The sequence below is a fragment of the Schistocerca serialis genome, chromosome 2 (genome assembly GCF_023864345.2).
Source record: "Schistocerca serialis cubense isolate TAMUIC-IGC-003099 chromosome 2, iqSchSeri2.2, whole genome shotgun sequence".
Classification (NCBI taxonomy): Eukaryota; Metazoa; Arthropoda; class Insecta; order Orthoptera; family Acrididae; genus Schistocerca; species Schistocerca serialis.
Window position 1 is genome coordinate 1061580575 of NC_064639.1, and position 16924 is coordinate 1061597498.

Consider the following 16924-nt stretch of genomic DNA (forward strand, 5'->3'; position numbering starts at 1 on the left):
TCCATTCATTGACATATGGTCATGACACACTACAGATACATAGAAAAACTCAAAGTTTTGTACGGCTGAAGCCACACTTCAGGTTTCTGCCGCCAGAGCGCTCGATAGCGCAGTGAGACAAAATGGCGACAGGAGCCAAGAAAGCGTATGTCGTGCTTGAAATGCACTCACATCAGTCAGTCATAACAGTGCAACAACACTTCAGGACGAAGTTCAACAAAGATCCACGAACTGCTAACTCCATTCAGCAATGGTATGCGCAGTTTAAAGCTTCTGGGTGCCTCTGTAAGGGGAAATCAACGGGTCGGCCTGCAGTGAGTGAAGAAACGGTTGAATGCGTGCGGGCAAGTTTCACGTGTAGCCCGCGGAAGTTGACGAATAAAGCAAGCAGGGAGCTAAACGTACCACAGCCGACGGTTTGGAAAATCTTACGGAAAAGGCTAAAGCAGAAGCCTTACTGTTTACAATTGCTACAAGCCCTGACACCCGATGACAAAGTCAAACGCTTTGAATTTTCGGCGCGGTTGCAACAGCTCATGGAAGAGGATGCGTTCAGTGCGAAACTTTTTTTCAGTGATGAAGCAACATTTTTTCTTAATGGTGAAGCGAACAGACACAATGTGCGAATCTGGGCGGTAGAGAATCCTCACGCATTCGTGCAGCAAATTCACAATTCATCAAAAGTTAACGTGTTTTCTGCAATCTCACGGTTTAAAGTTTACGGCCCCTTTTTCTTCTGCGAAAAAAACGTTACAGGACACGTGTATCTGGACATGCTGGAAAATTGGCTCATGCCACAACTGGAGACCGACAGCGCCGACTTCATCTTTCAACAGGATGGTGCTCCACCGCACTTCCATCATGATGTTCGGCATTTCTTAAACAGGAGATTGGAAAGCCGATGGATTGGTCGTGGTGGAGATCATGATCAGCAATTCATGTCATGGCCTCCACACTCTCCCGACTTAACGCCATGCGATTTCTTTCTGTGGGGTTATGTGAAAGATTCAGTGTTTAAACCTCCTCTACCAAGATCGTGCCAGAACTGCGAGATCGCATCAACGATGCTTTCGAACTCATTGATGGGGACATGCTGCGCCGAGTGTGGGAGGAACTTGATTATCGGCTTGATGTCTGCCGAATCACTAAAGGGGCACATATTGAATATTTGTGAATACCTAAAAAAGCTTTTGAGTTTTTGTATGTGTGTGCAAAGCATTGTGAAAATATCTCAAATACTAAAGTTATTGTAGAGCTGTGAAATCGCTTCAATCATTTGTAATAATTCTGTACATTTCCCGTTCCCTTTCATAAGATACTTTAACACCTCTAGCGATTCATGGTTTTTCACACAGCTGCTTAAATGTCCTTTATGATTATTTTCAGATAATGACATGACTTTATCATACAATAGATTAAATTTAGCATTTGGTTCATTATAAAGGTAATTCCAAGTCATCTCTTGTTAACTATTCTTAAAAACATTTGTCTAGGAGCCATTAATTATTCTAACTGATTTTCTCTGATGATTATCCATTCTGTAAGGCACTATGTTATTTATCTCAAATTAACCACGCATCATGGTCAGGAGGGCATTTGTTACTGGTAAACAGTTATTTTCTTGCTTTGAGCTTCAACACAGGAAGCAATATCAATTAGATTCTTAATGTCTTTATCCACTTGTGCTGGAAAGCTAATTGCTGAAACCAAATTGCAGGATCCAAATAAGGTTTCCAGATCTTTTTCCTTCCACAATCCTTTACAAAATCTTCACTGAAACCACTACTAATTTAACTGTTTGCTGCAGTCTGATAGATATCACAGTAAGGAATCCAAATTCCTCAAACAGTTCAAAATTTCCCCGTGGGGATCTATAAAGTTACAATTAAAAGTTAACTATTTTTTGGTATTAATTCACATGCACAGACTTCTATGTGTTGAACACTACAAAACCGACTTGTCTAAATGTTTTAGCACTTGTTTTTTGTCTTAATGTATGGAACAACTCCTCCTTTACCCATATTAGTTGTGCCTTTTATATGCCGCAGACACTGTGCGTTACCATTCAGGCACTGTTGCCAGCAGGCTGCTGGTCACTTGTTACACCAGCACTGCTGCATTCGCTGACATCAGCACATGTCAAGGTGGCATTGCAAATTTGGAACCACAATATGGGTGATGTAGCTTGTTTTCTAATAAAATGCGTGACTATTAACAATGTTTTCTTGACCAACTATCGGCCAACATTCTGATGACAACCCATCACCTCACCTCAACCCTGCCACTGTAGAGGTGGCCTGCTCAGATCTCTACAGTATGGTGCTTATCTAAGAGTGATACAGTTTTAGAGCGCTTTCTGCCTCTGTGTGATGCCGTTTACAAAACCACAGAAAACATTCCTGCTATACACAATACTATGCTCACACATATAGTGTGATTGCTGAAGCATGAGTAGAGTTTAGAATATTTTGGAACTAATTAACGATTTATTGACACATAGTCAGCACGGTTTCAGAAAATATCGTCGTCGTGAAACACAGCTAGCTCTTTATACTCATGAAGTAATAAATGCTATCGACAGGGGATGTCAAATTGATTCCATATTTTTAGATTTCCAGAAGGCTTTCGACACTGTTCCTCACAAGCGTCTTCTAACCAAACTGCGTGTCTACAGAGTATTGCCTCAGTTGTACGACTGGATTCATGCCTCAGTTGTGTGACTGGATTCATGGTTTCCTGTCAGAAAGGTCACAGTTCGTAGTAATAGAAGGAAAGACATCGAGTAAAACAGAAGTAATATCCGGCATTCCCCAAGGAAGTTTTATAGGCCCTCTATTGTTCCTGATCTATATTAACGACATAAGAGACAATCTGAGTACCCGTCTTAGATGATGCTGTCATTTACTGTCTTGTAAAGTCATCAGATGATCAAAACAACTTGCAAAATGATTTAGATAAGATATCTGTATGGTGTGAAAAGTGGCAACTGACCCTGAATAAGGAAAAGTGTGAAGTTATTCACATGAGTACTAAAATAATTCAGCTAAATTTTGATTACGCAATAAGTCATACAAATCTGAAGGCTGTAAATTCAACTAAATACTTAGGGATTGCAATTACAAATAACCTAAATTGGAACAGTCACATAGATAATGTTGTAGGTAGAGCAAACCAAAGACTGCGATTCATTGGCAGAACACTTAGAAGGTGCAAAGGTCTACCAGAGATACTGCTTACACCACGCTTATCCGCCCTATTCAGGAGTATTGCTGTGTGGTGTGGGATCCGCATCAGGTGAGACTCATGGATGACATCAAAAAAGTACAAAGAAGGGCAGCTTGTTTTGTGTTATCGCAAAATAGGGGAGATAGTGCCACAGATGTGATATGTGAATTGGAGTGGCAATCATTAAACCAAAGGCATTTTTCGTTGCAATGGGATCTTCTCGTGAAATTTCAATCGCCAGTTTTCTCCTCCAATTGCGAAAACATTCTGTTGGCACCCACCTACATAGCGAGAAACGATGATCATCATGATAAAATAAATCAGGGCTCGCACAGAAAAATTTAAGTGCTCGTTTTTCCTGCATACCATTCGAGAGTGGAGCGCTAGAGAGACAGCTTGAAGGTGGTTCATTGAACCCTCTTCCAGGCACTTCATTGTGAATAGCAGAGTAAACACGTAGATATAGATGTACATCTAGGGCCGCCAGGTTCATCAGATACAAATTCTGCTTGAAATTGCTACACATTATGTATACGTATGGTGTACATGTACAGTTACAATACATATTATTATTCATCACATGAAACGTAAATGTAATATTAGTATGGTTTCCAATAGCCCATGTAGAAAAAACTTGCCTTTAGCCCCATAACATAAAATCTCCAGTTATCTCATTTTTATTATTTTGACAAAAACTTAAAATCCTTGGGCATACTTGGGCAACTTAAGAACACACCTTCGAAAAATAAAACCCCCACATATATCCATTTCAGCACTGGTAAGTGTTCAGCAAGCAGAGAGTATCCGGTCGTACATTTGTAACCTTGCTGTTGTGGTTTGGTTGATATCATTGCCACTAGATATCATCTTTACTGTGTGCAGCTTTGGACACTCAGCAACAAAGAGCATTCTTTCTGACTCTATTCTGTATTGTTCTCTAGGCAATGCTTTCAAAGAAGGATGGCTACAGTGATCCTGAGTTTGAAACAGAATTTAGCAGCTCAGAAAGAGAGAGGGGGAGGGTGTGATGTTACTTCATTAGAGACTGAAAGTGAGGACAGCTCATCAGTTGAGTGACAATTGCTTATCAATGCTTTGTGATAAATACATCCACTGTGATCCAGCCAGCTGCTCCAAGATTTATCTCCACAGGAAATCATTGTGAAATATATGGTTAGATTTCATAGCTTCAAAGAAACTAAAAAATGACTTCAGATTTCAGGATTTTTGGTCAAGATGTGCGAGTATACTTGGGATTTTAATATTGGGGCTCTTCGAAATTTTGTAACTCATTATTTTGAGCTTTAAAGCTATCTTTAGTTGTCTGTATGTAATGTCATTCATCATAGGATATTTCTCATTAATACAAAAATTATTATTTTTTGGAACATGATTTTTTTAAAATCAATATGTTAAGGGGTTAATCCAGTTTGCCTTCATTCTAGCCTGCTGTACAAAAATGTGTTGTTCTATCATATATGGTGCTGTATTTACCCCAGTATCGCTACAGAAGAATGCTGAAGATAAGGTGGGTAGATCACGTAACTAATGAGGAGGTATTGAATAGGATTGGGGAGAAGAGAAGTTTGTGGCACAACTTGACTAGAAGAAGGGATCGGTTGGTAGGACATGTTTTGAGGCATCAAGGGATCACAAATTTAGCATTGGAGGGCAGCATGGAGGGTAAAAATCGTAGAGGGAGACCAAGAGATGAATATACTAAGCAGATTCAGAAGGATGTAGGTTGCAGTAGGTACTGGGAGATGAAGAAGCTTGCACAGGATAGAGTAGCATGGAGAGCTGCATCAAACCAGTCTCAGGACTGAAGACCACAACAACAGCATCTAGAAATATGCTGCTGCAAAAATAAAACAGAAGAGAACAAAGCAATTTTTATAGGAATGTATTTTTAGGAACTTTACAATTTTCGTCAAGAGATATGCAACATAATATATAATTAAACTAAATTTTGTTTTTTAGGACTAAATGAAATTACAATACAAATGATGAAAATGAAACGTTATCTATCTGAATCATACTGATACAGACTACCCATGTGCTTACAGCTTAGCCAATGAAGCAATGATGTACAACATCAAAATAAATAAATTAATGCCTCAAATGTCAATGAATTCATTGAATAACTTTATGATCAGTCTTAGAACGAAAAATCTTATGTCCAGTCACAGGAAAATATTTTTACATGCAACTGCATTTCGCGTGTCAGAAGTACCCCCATCTGTGCCAAAACTTGCTCCAAACAGCAGAATACCTCGAGAGCGACCTCCACGTGGAGGACAGATTTCCTTTCTGCCCCTCTTCTGCTCAGTGGAATAACTGATGGGCACATCACACTTCTCCATGTCTGCAGGAACTGCATTGTCAGTTCTAACAATCAACTGTTTCTGAAAACTTTCTACAATATTATTTACATTGCTGTGTTTCCTCTGATACAAAAGTTTCTCATCATCACTTTCAGCAGGTGAGATAATGTCATTTACTTGTCTGTTCCCCTCTGTTACACCTGGTGGTACATCCTCAGTGTTTTCAACATTGCTAACACTCTCCCTGTCACTTTGCTGGACATAAGGTACAAAGCTACCTTGCATGTGGGAGACCTTTTCCTCAAAGCTCTCGACAAGTTGTAGACTGTCATTCTTAGCCTCATTATCGGATTCTTTGTCCTTAGTGCTTTTCTTCCACCCTTGGCAGTTTTTGTTGTCTGAACTGGGAGTTACAACCTCTTTTCTCTGGAATGACTGGGAAAACTGGCCAGCATAATTAGCGGCATGGGCTCCTATAGCATGCCTAGAGTTTAGCATTCCTTTGTTGCTGGTACCACGTTTCCACCATGGAGAACCAGGGCCACTGTGGAAACTAACACCAGGGACATATAAAATCCCACCCCGCCCTTGGCCACTCCAAACACTGGTGTCTTCAGCAGGTTTCTTTGAACTGTCAGGTTTTCTTATATTTGTCGTGTCCAGAAGCCTGCCACGGCCTCGACCACCCCAGCCTCCTTCAGAACCGCTGACACTGAGAAAGGCTCGTTGGGATCCATCTGGTTCTGAGGAGTCATCCGTAGTCGAATTGGAGCGCTGGGACTGTCGACGCATGTCCGCCCATGACAGATGGCCACCACGCCTGTTAGCACTACGTAAGGCCGATGGGATCTGATTGGTGCCTTTGTTTCCACGAATGTTGATCCTTTTACTGCCACGAAACCCCTCTACAAGCTCTTGGAGTCCACTTATATCAGTCTGTTTACCTGACCGACTGGTTAGGAAACCAGTGCCCTGTGGAGATCTGGGAGCAGAGTCACCATACAATCCGCTGCCAACACTGCTTCCACTGATTTGTTCAGATCTGTAGATGGCATCTTTTGCACGACCGCGGCCTCGGCCTCGACCACGACCACGACCAAATTCAGGAACACCGCCCCGGCCTCGCCCAGAGTTACAGCCAGAGCCATGGCCAGGTCCAGGTCCAGGTCCAGGTCTACGGTGATTACCAAGGTTGCCTTCATCTCTCTCTTTAGTCATCACTCCAGTGGAAGGCTGTGAAATCAAAAGAAATAAAGTGCAAAAACTTGTTCACACATAATTAATACATTACAAATAGCAACGTGGACTGTAGACGTCATATGAAACAAACTATCACGTTCTAAAGCAGAACAGAAGCTAATAGGAGATACTCATAATGACATGAATTGACTAATTGTGAATTCAAGCTCTTATATTTTTTCTGATCTCTGAGGGGGTTTAGAAAATCTGAAATCTGCGAATATTTTAAGCGAAAATATGGAAATCTTTATTCCACTCATGAGAAATTATAAACAAAATATAAGGAGTCAAATGAAAACCAGACATGGAAAGTAGTGAAAAAAACTGTATTATTTCGAAAGTAATAGCCATAACGTAATATATCTATCTCACTGTGGGACAAAATGTCCAATGCCTTCATGAAAAAATTTTCACAGTTTCCCACTGAACTATGATTGTAACGAGGAGTGGTTTTCTTTGTCCAAATCATATTGACGGCCATGAATGTATTTCTCCTGGGACCCAAAAATATGGAAAGCAACCCCTCACACATCCTCCATGCAGTCCCAATCTCCCCCATGTGGTTTCCATATTTTTGAAGCCCTGAAGAAAGACATTCATGGTTGTCAGTTTACTTCAAATGAAGAGATGTATGCCTGGGAATAATCAGGGTTCCGAAGGCAACAGTTAAGATTTTTGGCATCGAGAAATGATAAATATGGTGATGTGGTGAGCAATTCTATCTGCGAAGATATCAAATCCTCCGTCCCTACCCCCTACCTCAGTATACGCGAAGTAGGTGAAGTGCATAATTAAATTCCTTTTGGTAAAAGTTATATTCTGCTGTATAAGAGAAATACTAGGAAACAGGAAAGTGATTTTTGTGAGTGTAAAGATTCAGAAATTATTTAACTGAAAGATTAATTTTCGTAATTAGTCGGCATGGGATATTTAATGAAATTATTGCAACATTGTTAATCTACATACTGAATATCATTGAACTACACGAAAAAAAACTCAAAATTTGTTACAAACTATGGCGTGCACACACTATTCAACATGTAAATGTCACTGCAGATATTCGGATTTGGGTTATGACATGTTCGAAATGCCTGCCATCATTGTCGACGAAGTGGCGCAAATGAATAGACAAATTCAGCATTACTTGCTGAAGTATCGGAACATCGATGCTGTCGATGGCATCCTGAATGGCTGTTTTCAGCTCAGCAATGGTTGTCTTTGATATAGCCCACAAAAAGGAGTCGCATATGTTCATATCCAGAGAATACGGCGCCCAATCGAGGCCCATGCCAGTGGCCTATGGGTACCCCAGAGCCTGAATGCGATCCCGTAAGTGGTCCTCTAGGACATCAAACACTCTCCTGTTTCGATGTGGTCGAGCTCCATCTTGCATGAACCACATCTTGTCGAAATCAGGGTCACTCTGGATACTGGTGATGAGTTTATCTTCCAGAACCTTGGCGTACCGTTCGGTAGTCGCCGTGCCATAAAGGAATATCGCACCGATTATTTCGTGACTGGACACTGCACACCGCACAGTCATCCGTAAAGGGGAAAGAGACCCCGATCGCGAAATGCGGATCCTCAGTCCCCCCAAATGAGCCAATTTTGCTTATTGACGAACCCATCCAAATGAAAGTGGGCTTCGTCGCAAAACCAAACAGCACAGATAAATTGGTTGTTCTATTCAGTCACCGCACTGGTACCTTTCCGAAACTATCTCAAAAAGAAAACGCACTAGACTTTTTTTCCTCCATTTTATTATTTCATTTCAGTATCCGCTCCACGGATTATTATTATTATTATTTTTCCTCAGTTTGAATACCGTTATCAGTGACATTTCCTTGATCTTGGGTACTGGCCCATTGATCATCGGTATCCAGGCAACCGTACTGTTTATTATTATTATTTGCTTTCGTTATGCTGAGCAAAACTTCGCTTCACAGACGATTTCGTATCGCGAGCGGTTAACACTGTGATATTGTCGCAGAAGAAAGCGAGTAGCACCGTGGTGTAGTGGTTATGATACTAAACTGTTGCATGAAGGGTCGTGAGTTCAAAACTCACCTGGACTGTACAATTTTAATATCTATATTCGGTTCGAGTACATTCTAGAAGTATCCACAATGTCAAGAATCATTGTACTGGAATGTTCTGTAGCTGTATATATACTGTATGTGTTCTGGCCGGAGGCAGTTCGCTCCCCACCCCTGTATGTGCAAGTGTTGGATAAACCTTCGTTAAGTGAAGTTAGTGTTCGTCATTCATCTCATTACACCTTCTTCTACATGAGATTATTCTGGTGGAGGCGCCGGGTACTGGAACTTGTGATAGCGCACATTATCGACGACACAGTGGCTCCCATCAGGCCACGAAAGAGCCGCCGTTTACGTGGCGAGAAACCTGAGTTCGAGCCATATTCAACAGATCGCAATCTATCGGAGACAGAAGAAGAAGAGGACGTCACGCTGACAGCAACTGTTTGCCACCACATAAGACATCCTTCCGGGTTCTCTGGTCACGATGGCCAAGATCCAAACAAGTGGCTGAAGGTATATGAGCGTATAGTCAAATCTAACAAATGGGTGTTTGGCTAACGCATTTTTCTACTTGGAGGGCAGTGCCACGCAATGGTATGGGAACAACGAGGAGTAGTTCACAAGCTGGGAAGTATTCCAGGCGGAACTGCGCAAATATTTCGGCGACACACAAGTGCAAGGCTGAAGGTAAAGTCAAGGGCACAGCGTCCAGGAGAAACTGCAGCAGCCTACATTCAAGACGTCTCGGAGTTGTGTAGAATACTGAAGCCTAGAATGAAGGAGGAAGGTAAAGTTGAATATCTCATGAAGGGTGTTGCTGAGGACATGTATCAAGCCCTACTCCTAAAGCAGATTTCGACAGCAAACGACTTCATAAAATGGTGCCAGTATATCGAGACAATGCATGAAGAAAGAATTACACGCAAGTAGTTTGAACGGCTTCCAAAGGTCGTATCGATGTCTGTGATGGAGGAAGCAACTGATTTCACAAGCGTTCTTCGTTAGATAGTGAGAGAGGAAGTTCAGAAGGCACTTGGATTGCACGGCGAGCAAAAAACCGAGACGCTTCAAGAGGTCATATGGGAGGAAGTGGAACAGACAATGAGCCCAATCTCTCGTCCTTCATTTCCTTTTAAAACGGTGAAAAAGTCGAGACCCAGGCGGAGTTATGTTCCCACAAAGCCACATGAGGAACCTGTTTGGGCACCAAGGATGACTCACGTCTGGAGGACCCAGGATAACCAACCAGTATGTTTCCACTGCGGAAGACCGGGGCGTGTGGTGCGCTATTGTCGAGAAAGGCGGCGGATATTTGATGACGCCCGCGCCGGAAGACAGCAGACCGGTCTTAGCCGACGCAAACTCCGGGACGACGAAGATGAACAAGAAGGTGTGGGTGCAGGACGACGTAGGTCACCATCGCCGCAAGCTAGCAGTTGGAGAGGGCGCTCCCCAACACGCCGATCAAGGTCTCCATCGCCGTTTAGAAGCTCCAGCCGATCACCTGGGCGCCGCAACCTGGAAAACTAAAGGGTGCGACCTTCCTTGGAGGTGAGGCCGCAGCCGAGAAAAATCCTCCGCCGTCAATCACTACAAAATGATAGGAAACTACGCCGATATCCTCATGGATGGCCGACCAAGTTCTTGTGGACTCTGGAGCATCATATTCATTCATTTCGGAGAAGTACCGTCGCCAGTTGCAGAAAACCGTATTCGTCGACAGCAAAAGTCTCTGCTGAAGGTGGCTAATGGGAAACATGTAAAACCTACAGGAAGATGTACCATTCATGTGGGTATAAGTGGCCGTACACAGCCCTTAGAATTCATTGTCTCACAAGAGTGTAGTCATGACGTCATTCTCGGATCGGACTTTTAAAAAAGCTTCTCAGGCAATTATAGATTGTGGTCGCTCGAAGATTATGCTAGACGAGATGAGATACTGTGGACCGGAAGATGCGCATCCGAGTGTGTGGAGACTGTGTGTGCTGGATGAAGTGATCATTCTTGCAGTCAGCGCTAGAAAGGTAACTGTCAAGTGTCATAACTTGGTCAGTCTATCCTCTGTCGTCACGTTTAAGAACGGGTTCGGTTAATTGTGGATAGTTAACTGTCGCCGAGAAACGCAGATCCTTCCAAGACGCATGTGCATAGCAAACGCTGAGCCGTTAACTGAAGAACAGCTGAGCATCATAGAAACTTCCCATGCCGAGCCTGTGGGCGAAATTAGCCCTACCACTACGAAACAAGATCTTCTAGCTCGACTGTCACCAGATCTCACTAATGAACAACAGAAGAAGCTACTTGCCATTCTTAAAGAGTTCTCTGAATCCTTCAATCAACAGGTGAAGAGCAAATTTGACAAATCGACGGTGAAGCACCGGATTAGCAGTGGAGACCATCAACCAATAAGCCAGAGAGCATACCGTCTGTCAGCAACGGAACGTCGAATAATTTGCGATGAGGTAGAGAAAATGATGAAGAATATCATTCAGCCTTTGCAGAGCCCATGGTCGTCACCAATGATCCTCGTCAGGGAGAAGGGTGGCAGTTGGCGCTTTTGTGTTGATTACAGGAAGCTTAATAAGATAACTAAAAAGGACGTTTACCCTCTTCCACGAATTGACGATATACTAGATTGTCTGAAGGGAACTAAGTTTTTCCCAACCATGGACATTTATTCGGGATACTGGCAAATCGAAGTAGATGAGGCTGATCGTGAGAAAACTGCATTCATCACCCATGAGGGCCTGTATGAGTTTAAAGTAATGCCGTTTGGTTTCTGTAATGCGCTAGCAACTTTTGAACGGATGATGGATAATCTTCTAAGGCACCTGAAGTGAACAACGTGTCTTTGTTATTTAGATGACATTATAGTGTTCTCAGAGACATTTGATGAATATATAAAAGCAATGAGGGCCGTTCTGAAGTGTCTCCAACAAGGTGGACTGAAACTTAATCCAAGAAAGTGTCTCTTTGGAGCAAAAGAAGTCAAAATACTTGGACACCTTGACACCTTGTGTCAAACGAAGGTGCGCGGCCAGACCCAGAAAAGGTGAGATCTATAACGGAACTTCCTATTCCTAAAAGTGTTAGAGATGTGAGAAGCTACCTCGGATTATGTTCTTATTACTGTCTTTTAATCAAAGAATTTTGCATCAAAGCCAGGCCACTCCAAGAATTGTTAAAAGCTGATGTTAAATTTATCTGGTGTGGTGCTTATCAAGATTCTTTCGATGTGCTGCGAAAAGCTCTGATGACTGACCCTGTACTTGGTCTGAATGATGAGAGAGCACCTACAGAACTAAATACAGATGCTAACGGGTATGGGATCGGTGCTGTTCTGGTGCAAATTTCGGATGGAAAAGAGAAGGTTATAGCCTAGGCTTCTAGGACACTTACAAAAGCCGAGAGAAACTACTGAACTACAGAAAGAGAATGTCTTGATGTGATCTGGGCCATGTGCAAGTGTCGACAGTATCTCTATGGAAGGCCATTCACAGTTGTTACAGATCATAATTCACTTTGTTGGTTGACAGGTCTTAAGGGTCCAACAGGACGACTCGCCATGTGGGCACTACGTCTTCGAGAGCATGACATTACCATAGTGCACAAAAGTGGAAGAAAACACCAAGATGCCGACTGTCTCTCAAGAAACCCTGTGCAAGACCATCAAGACTTTGATGATGATAGTGACTGTCTCGCTGCACTCCAGGGTCTCTCTGCCGAACAGAAGAAGGACGCCAAGATATCTCAAATTATGCTTGCCTTAAATCGGTCAGAGGATGTGAAAGGACAATTTAAGGTAGTTAATGGATTACTTTACAAGAAAAACTTTGATCTGTTTGGAAAGAGGTGGCTACCAGTGATTCCTAAACACACGCGCTTAGATGTTCTACAGAAAATCCATGACGCACCTGAGGCCGAATATTTAGGATTTATTAAGACATACGATAGAATCCACAAGAGATTTTCCTGGCCAGGTTTATTTAGGAGTGTCCGTCACTATGTGTCGCACTGTCGAGAATGCCAGTGCAGTTCCTCAGAAACCACCTGGCCGACTCATACCAATCCATCAGCCGAAACGCCTTTCCAGCGTGTTGGGATTGACCTCTTCGGACGATTTCCAACGTCTGCTAGTGGCAATAGATGGATTATTGTTTGGACTGATTATCTGACTTAATTACGGATCGAATCTTGTGACAGACATAAGCCGTCAGTGCAACATTACTCATCACATGACTGCCTACCACCTGCAAACCAACGGGCTTATTGAATGCCTTAATAAGACCTTGGCCGACATGCTATCAATGTTCGTCAATGGTCAGCAGACCAATTGGCATGAGGTACTACCTTTCATGACGTTTGCCTACAACACCGCCAAACAAGACACCACAGGATTTACGCCATTTTTCCTGGTGCATGGGCGTGAGGCGACGACGACGACGATGGACACCGTGTTTCCATTACATTCTGATGACGTGGACGACGACTACATCGGCCAGGTGTTAACCAGAGCTGAAGAAGCTTGGCAGTTAGATCGACTCCGCACGCTGCAGACTCAAGAAAACGATGGCTGAAGGTATGACGCGAGCCACCGCCCTGTTGTCTACCAGCCTGATGACCTCGTCTGGATCTTCACTCCTGTTCGCAAGGTTGGTCTCTCTGAGAAGGTCCTCAGGCGCTACTTAGGGCCTTATAAGGTTGTAAGACAGTTGTCTGATGTTGCTTATGAAGTTGAAAATTTCGACCCCGACACAAGACGACGAAAGATCAGAGATACGGTCCACGGCCTTCGAATGAAGCCCTATAAGGATCCTGCAACCAAGGGTAAATTCGAAGCTCCAGCGACAGGCAACAAGAGGAAAGGTGACGAAGAGCCAGCCTACCGGCAAAAGAAGTTCTAGGAAGATCACAACGAGGGAGAGCATCAGTCATCGGGAGTCGGAGTATGCAGGACCGATATTCGGTTCGAGTACATTCTGGAATTATCCACAATGTCAAGAATCATTACACTGGAATGTTCTGCAGCTGTATAGTGTATGTGTTCTGGCCGGAGGCAGTTCGCTCCGCGCTCTTGTGTGTGCAAGAGCTGAATGAACCTTCGTTAAGTGAAGTTAGTGTTCGTCATTCATGTAATTACACCTTCTTCTACATGACAATATTATGAAATATGTACTACCTCGAGTACTCGTCTAAAAACACATGCAGTCACATATCACCAAATGTGTGCAAGTTGAAAACAATTTCTTGGTGTCAGTATTGGGCAAATTGTGTTATAGGAATATCTCTCTCTCTCTCTCTCTCTCTCTCTCTCTCTCTCTCTCTCTGTGTGTGTGTGTGTGTGTGTGTGTGTGTGTGTGTGTGTGTGTGTGGGCGCGCGTGCTGCTCCATTTCCACACGGATATGTATTGTACTGTTACTGATCTCGGGACTCCATTAACCCAAAAGAGACATACTGTCTGACATTGTGTCGTCTTCTTCATCACCTACAGCCCACGGCCACTTCAACAATCTTTCTCCACGTATCTCTCTTCTCCGTTTTCCCTTCCATCCTCGTATCTCTATCTTAGTAAGGTCAGCCAAAAGACTGTCCAGTGCTCTTAATTGGGCCTTCCTTCTGGTGGAATACAACCTGCCTTTATTATTCGTTTGGGCATATTATTATCTGTCATTCTCTCCACATATCCTAACCAGCATGTTCTTTGTTATTTATTAAATTTCACTTTGTCTTTCCTTTGTATAAGCTGTTGTAGACTACTGGCCATTAAAATTGTTACACCAAGAAGAAATGCAGATGTTAAACGGGTATTCATTGGACAAATATACTACACTAGAACTGACATGTGATTACATTTTCACGCAATTTGGGTGCATAGATCCTGAGAAATCAGTACCCACAACAACCACCTCTGGCCGTAATAACGGCCTTGATACGCCTGGGCATTGAGTCAAACAGAGCTTGGATGGCGTGTACAGGTACAGCTGCCCATGCAGCTTCAACACGATACCACACTTCATAAAGAGTAGTGACTGGCGTATTGTGACGAGCCAGTTGCTCGCCCACCACTGACCAGACAATTGGTGAGAGATCCGGAGAATGTGCTGGCCAGGGCAGCAGTCGAACATTTTCTGCATCCAGAAAGGCTCGTGCAGGACCTGCAACATGCGGTCGTGCGTTATCCTGCTGAAATGTAGGGTTTCGCAGAGATCGAATGAAAGGTAGAGCCACAGGTCGTAACACATCTGAAATGTAACGTCCACTGTTCAAAGTGCCGTCAGTGCGAACAAGAGGTGACCGAGACGTGTAACCAATGGCACCCCATACCATCACGCCGGGTGATACGTCAGAATGGCGATGACGAACACACGTTTCCAATGTGCGTTCACCGCGAAGTCGCCAAACACTGATGCGACCATCATGATGCTGTAAACAGAAACTGGATTCATCCGAAAAAATTACGTTTTGCCATTCGTGCACCCAGGTTCATCGTTGAGTACAATATCGCAGGCGCTCCTGTCTGTGATGCAGCGTCAAGGGTAACCGCAGCCATGGTCTCCGAGCTGATAGTCCATGTTGCTGCAAACGTCGTCGAACAGTTCGTGTTGATGGTTGTTGTCTTGCAAACGTCCCCATCTGTTGACTCAGGGATCGAGACGTGGCTGCACGATCCTTTACAGCCATGCGGATAAGATGCCTGTCATCTCGACTGCTAGTGATACGAGGCCGTTGGGATCCGGCACGGCGTTCTGTATTACCCTCCTGAACCCACCGATTCCATATTCTGCTAACAGTCATTGGATCTCGACCAACGCGAGCAGCAATGCCGCGATTCGATAAACTGCAATCGCGATAGGCTACAATCCGACCTTTATCAAAGTCGGAAACGTGATGGTACGCATTTCTGCTTCTTCCACGAGGCATCACAACGTTTTACCAGGCAACGTCGGTCAACTGCTGTTTGTGTATGAGAATTAGGTTGGAAACTTTCCTCATGTCAGCACGTTGTAGGTGTCGCCACCGACGCGAACCTTGTGTGAATGCTCTGAAAAGCTAATCATTTGCATATCACAGCATCTTCTTCCTGTCGGTTAAATTTCACGTCTGTAGCACGTCATCTTCGTGGTGTAGCAATTTTAATGGCCTGTAGTGTAATTCATGGTTGCTGCTTCTCTCCGGGCCAATAAATTTTTCGTAGGATTTTACTTTCAAATGTCCTTAGTTTTCATGTCTGCTCCTGTCACCGTGTACATTTCTGAGCCATATGTAACAGCTGATCGCACAGGGGAATATTACACTTTTAACTTGATTGTTCTTGTAGTTGGAGAATTCTTTAATACCTGTACGTATGCATAATAGAGTGTTTCCTTTTTTTTATCCTTCTCTCTAATACATGTCTGATACTATTATTATCGTCGCTGTTTAAGAGCACACCTAAATAATGGAAGCACCTGACGGCTTTAAAACAATTATTAGAGACCTCCGGTGGTGTTCTTCCCGTTGAACTGGACATTACCATGTATTTAGTTTCTTTTTTCGTTTTCCGTAAGTCGAATTTTTGCTCCTTCTGCTTCCATTATTTCATACATTTCTTTAAGATTGTTTACGTCTCTTGATACAATTGCAGTATCATCCGCATATGCACATACCTGACTGGATTTTTATCGTTGCTGTTGCTCTCTTGCCTGTTTTTTTTTTTTTTTTTTTTTTTTTTTTTAACAGACTAAGCAGTGCTACACTAAAAAGGACTGCAGATGTACTATCGCCCAACCTCACTCTGTCTGTCAAGTTGAAGCTCTTGATCACTTTGTTGTTCACTTTTGTTTTCGTGTCCTTCATTGTTAAAGCGCAGTGTGTTACTTGGCTTGTGAACAGTTAATCGTCATAACTGCAGAATTTGGTGGGCAGTGCATCCACATGAAGTTATTCAGCATCAACGTGACTCTCCCAAAGTTAATGTCTGGTGCAGTTTGATGGAAGATCTTGTGATTGGACTTTTCATTTTTGTAGAAAAACAAAAAAAACGGGGACGTTTATTGTGACATGTTGACAGAGTACGTCTTTCCCCAAATGGACGGCGTCCCACATCTTTCCAGTAA

At 43.1% G+C, this 16924-nt stretch overlaps 1 protein-coding gene across 1 annotated transcript in view; it reads right to left on the reverse strand.

Moving 5' to 3' along the window:
* Positions 1–5169: 5169 nt before the first annotated feature.
* LOC126456699 (uncharacterized) overlaps positions 5170–16924 on the reverse strand; it is an 82343-nt gene continuing 70588 nt past the window's right edge. Inside the window, exon 2 of the mRNA XM_050092437.1 lies at positions 5170–6782. Coding sequence (XP_049948394.1) covers positions 5409–6782 — 1374 coding nt within the window. The 3' untranslated portion in view covers positions 5170–5408. The remainder of the gene's footprint in view (positions 6783–16924) is intronic.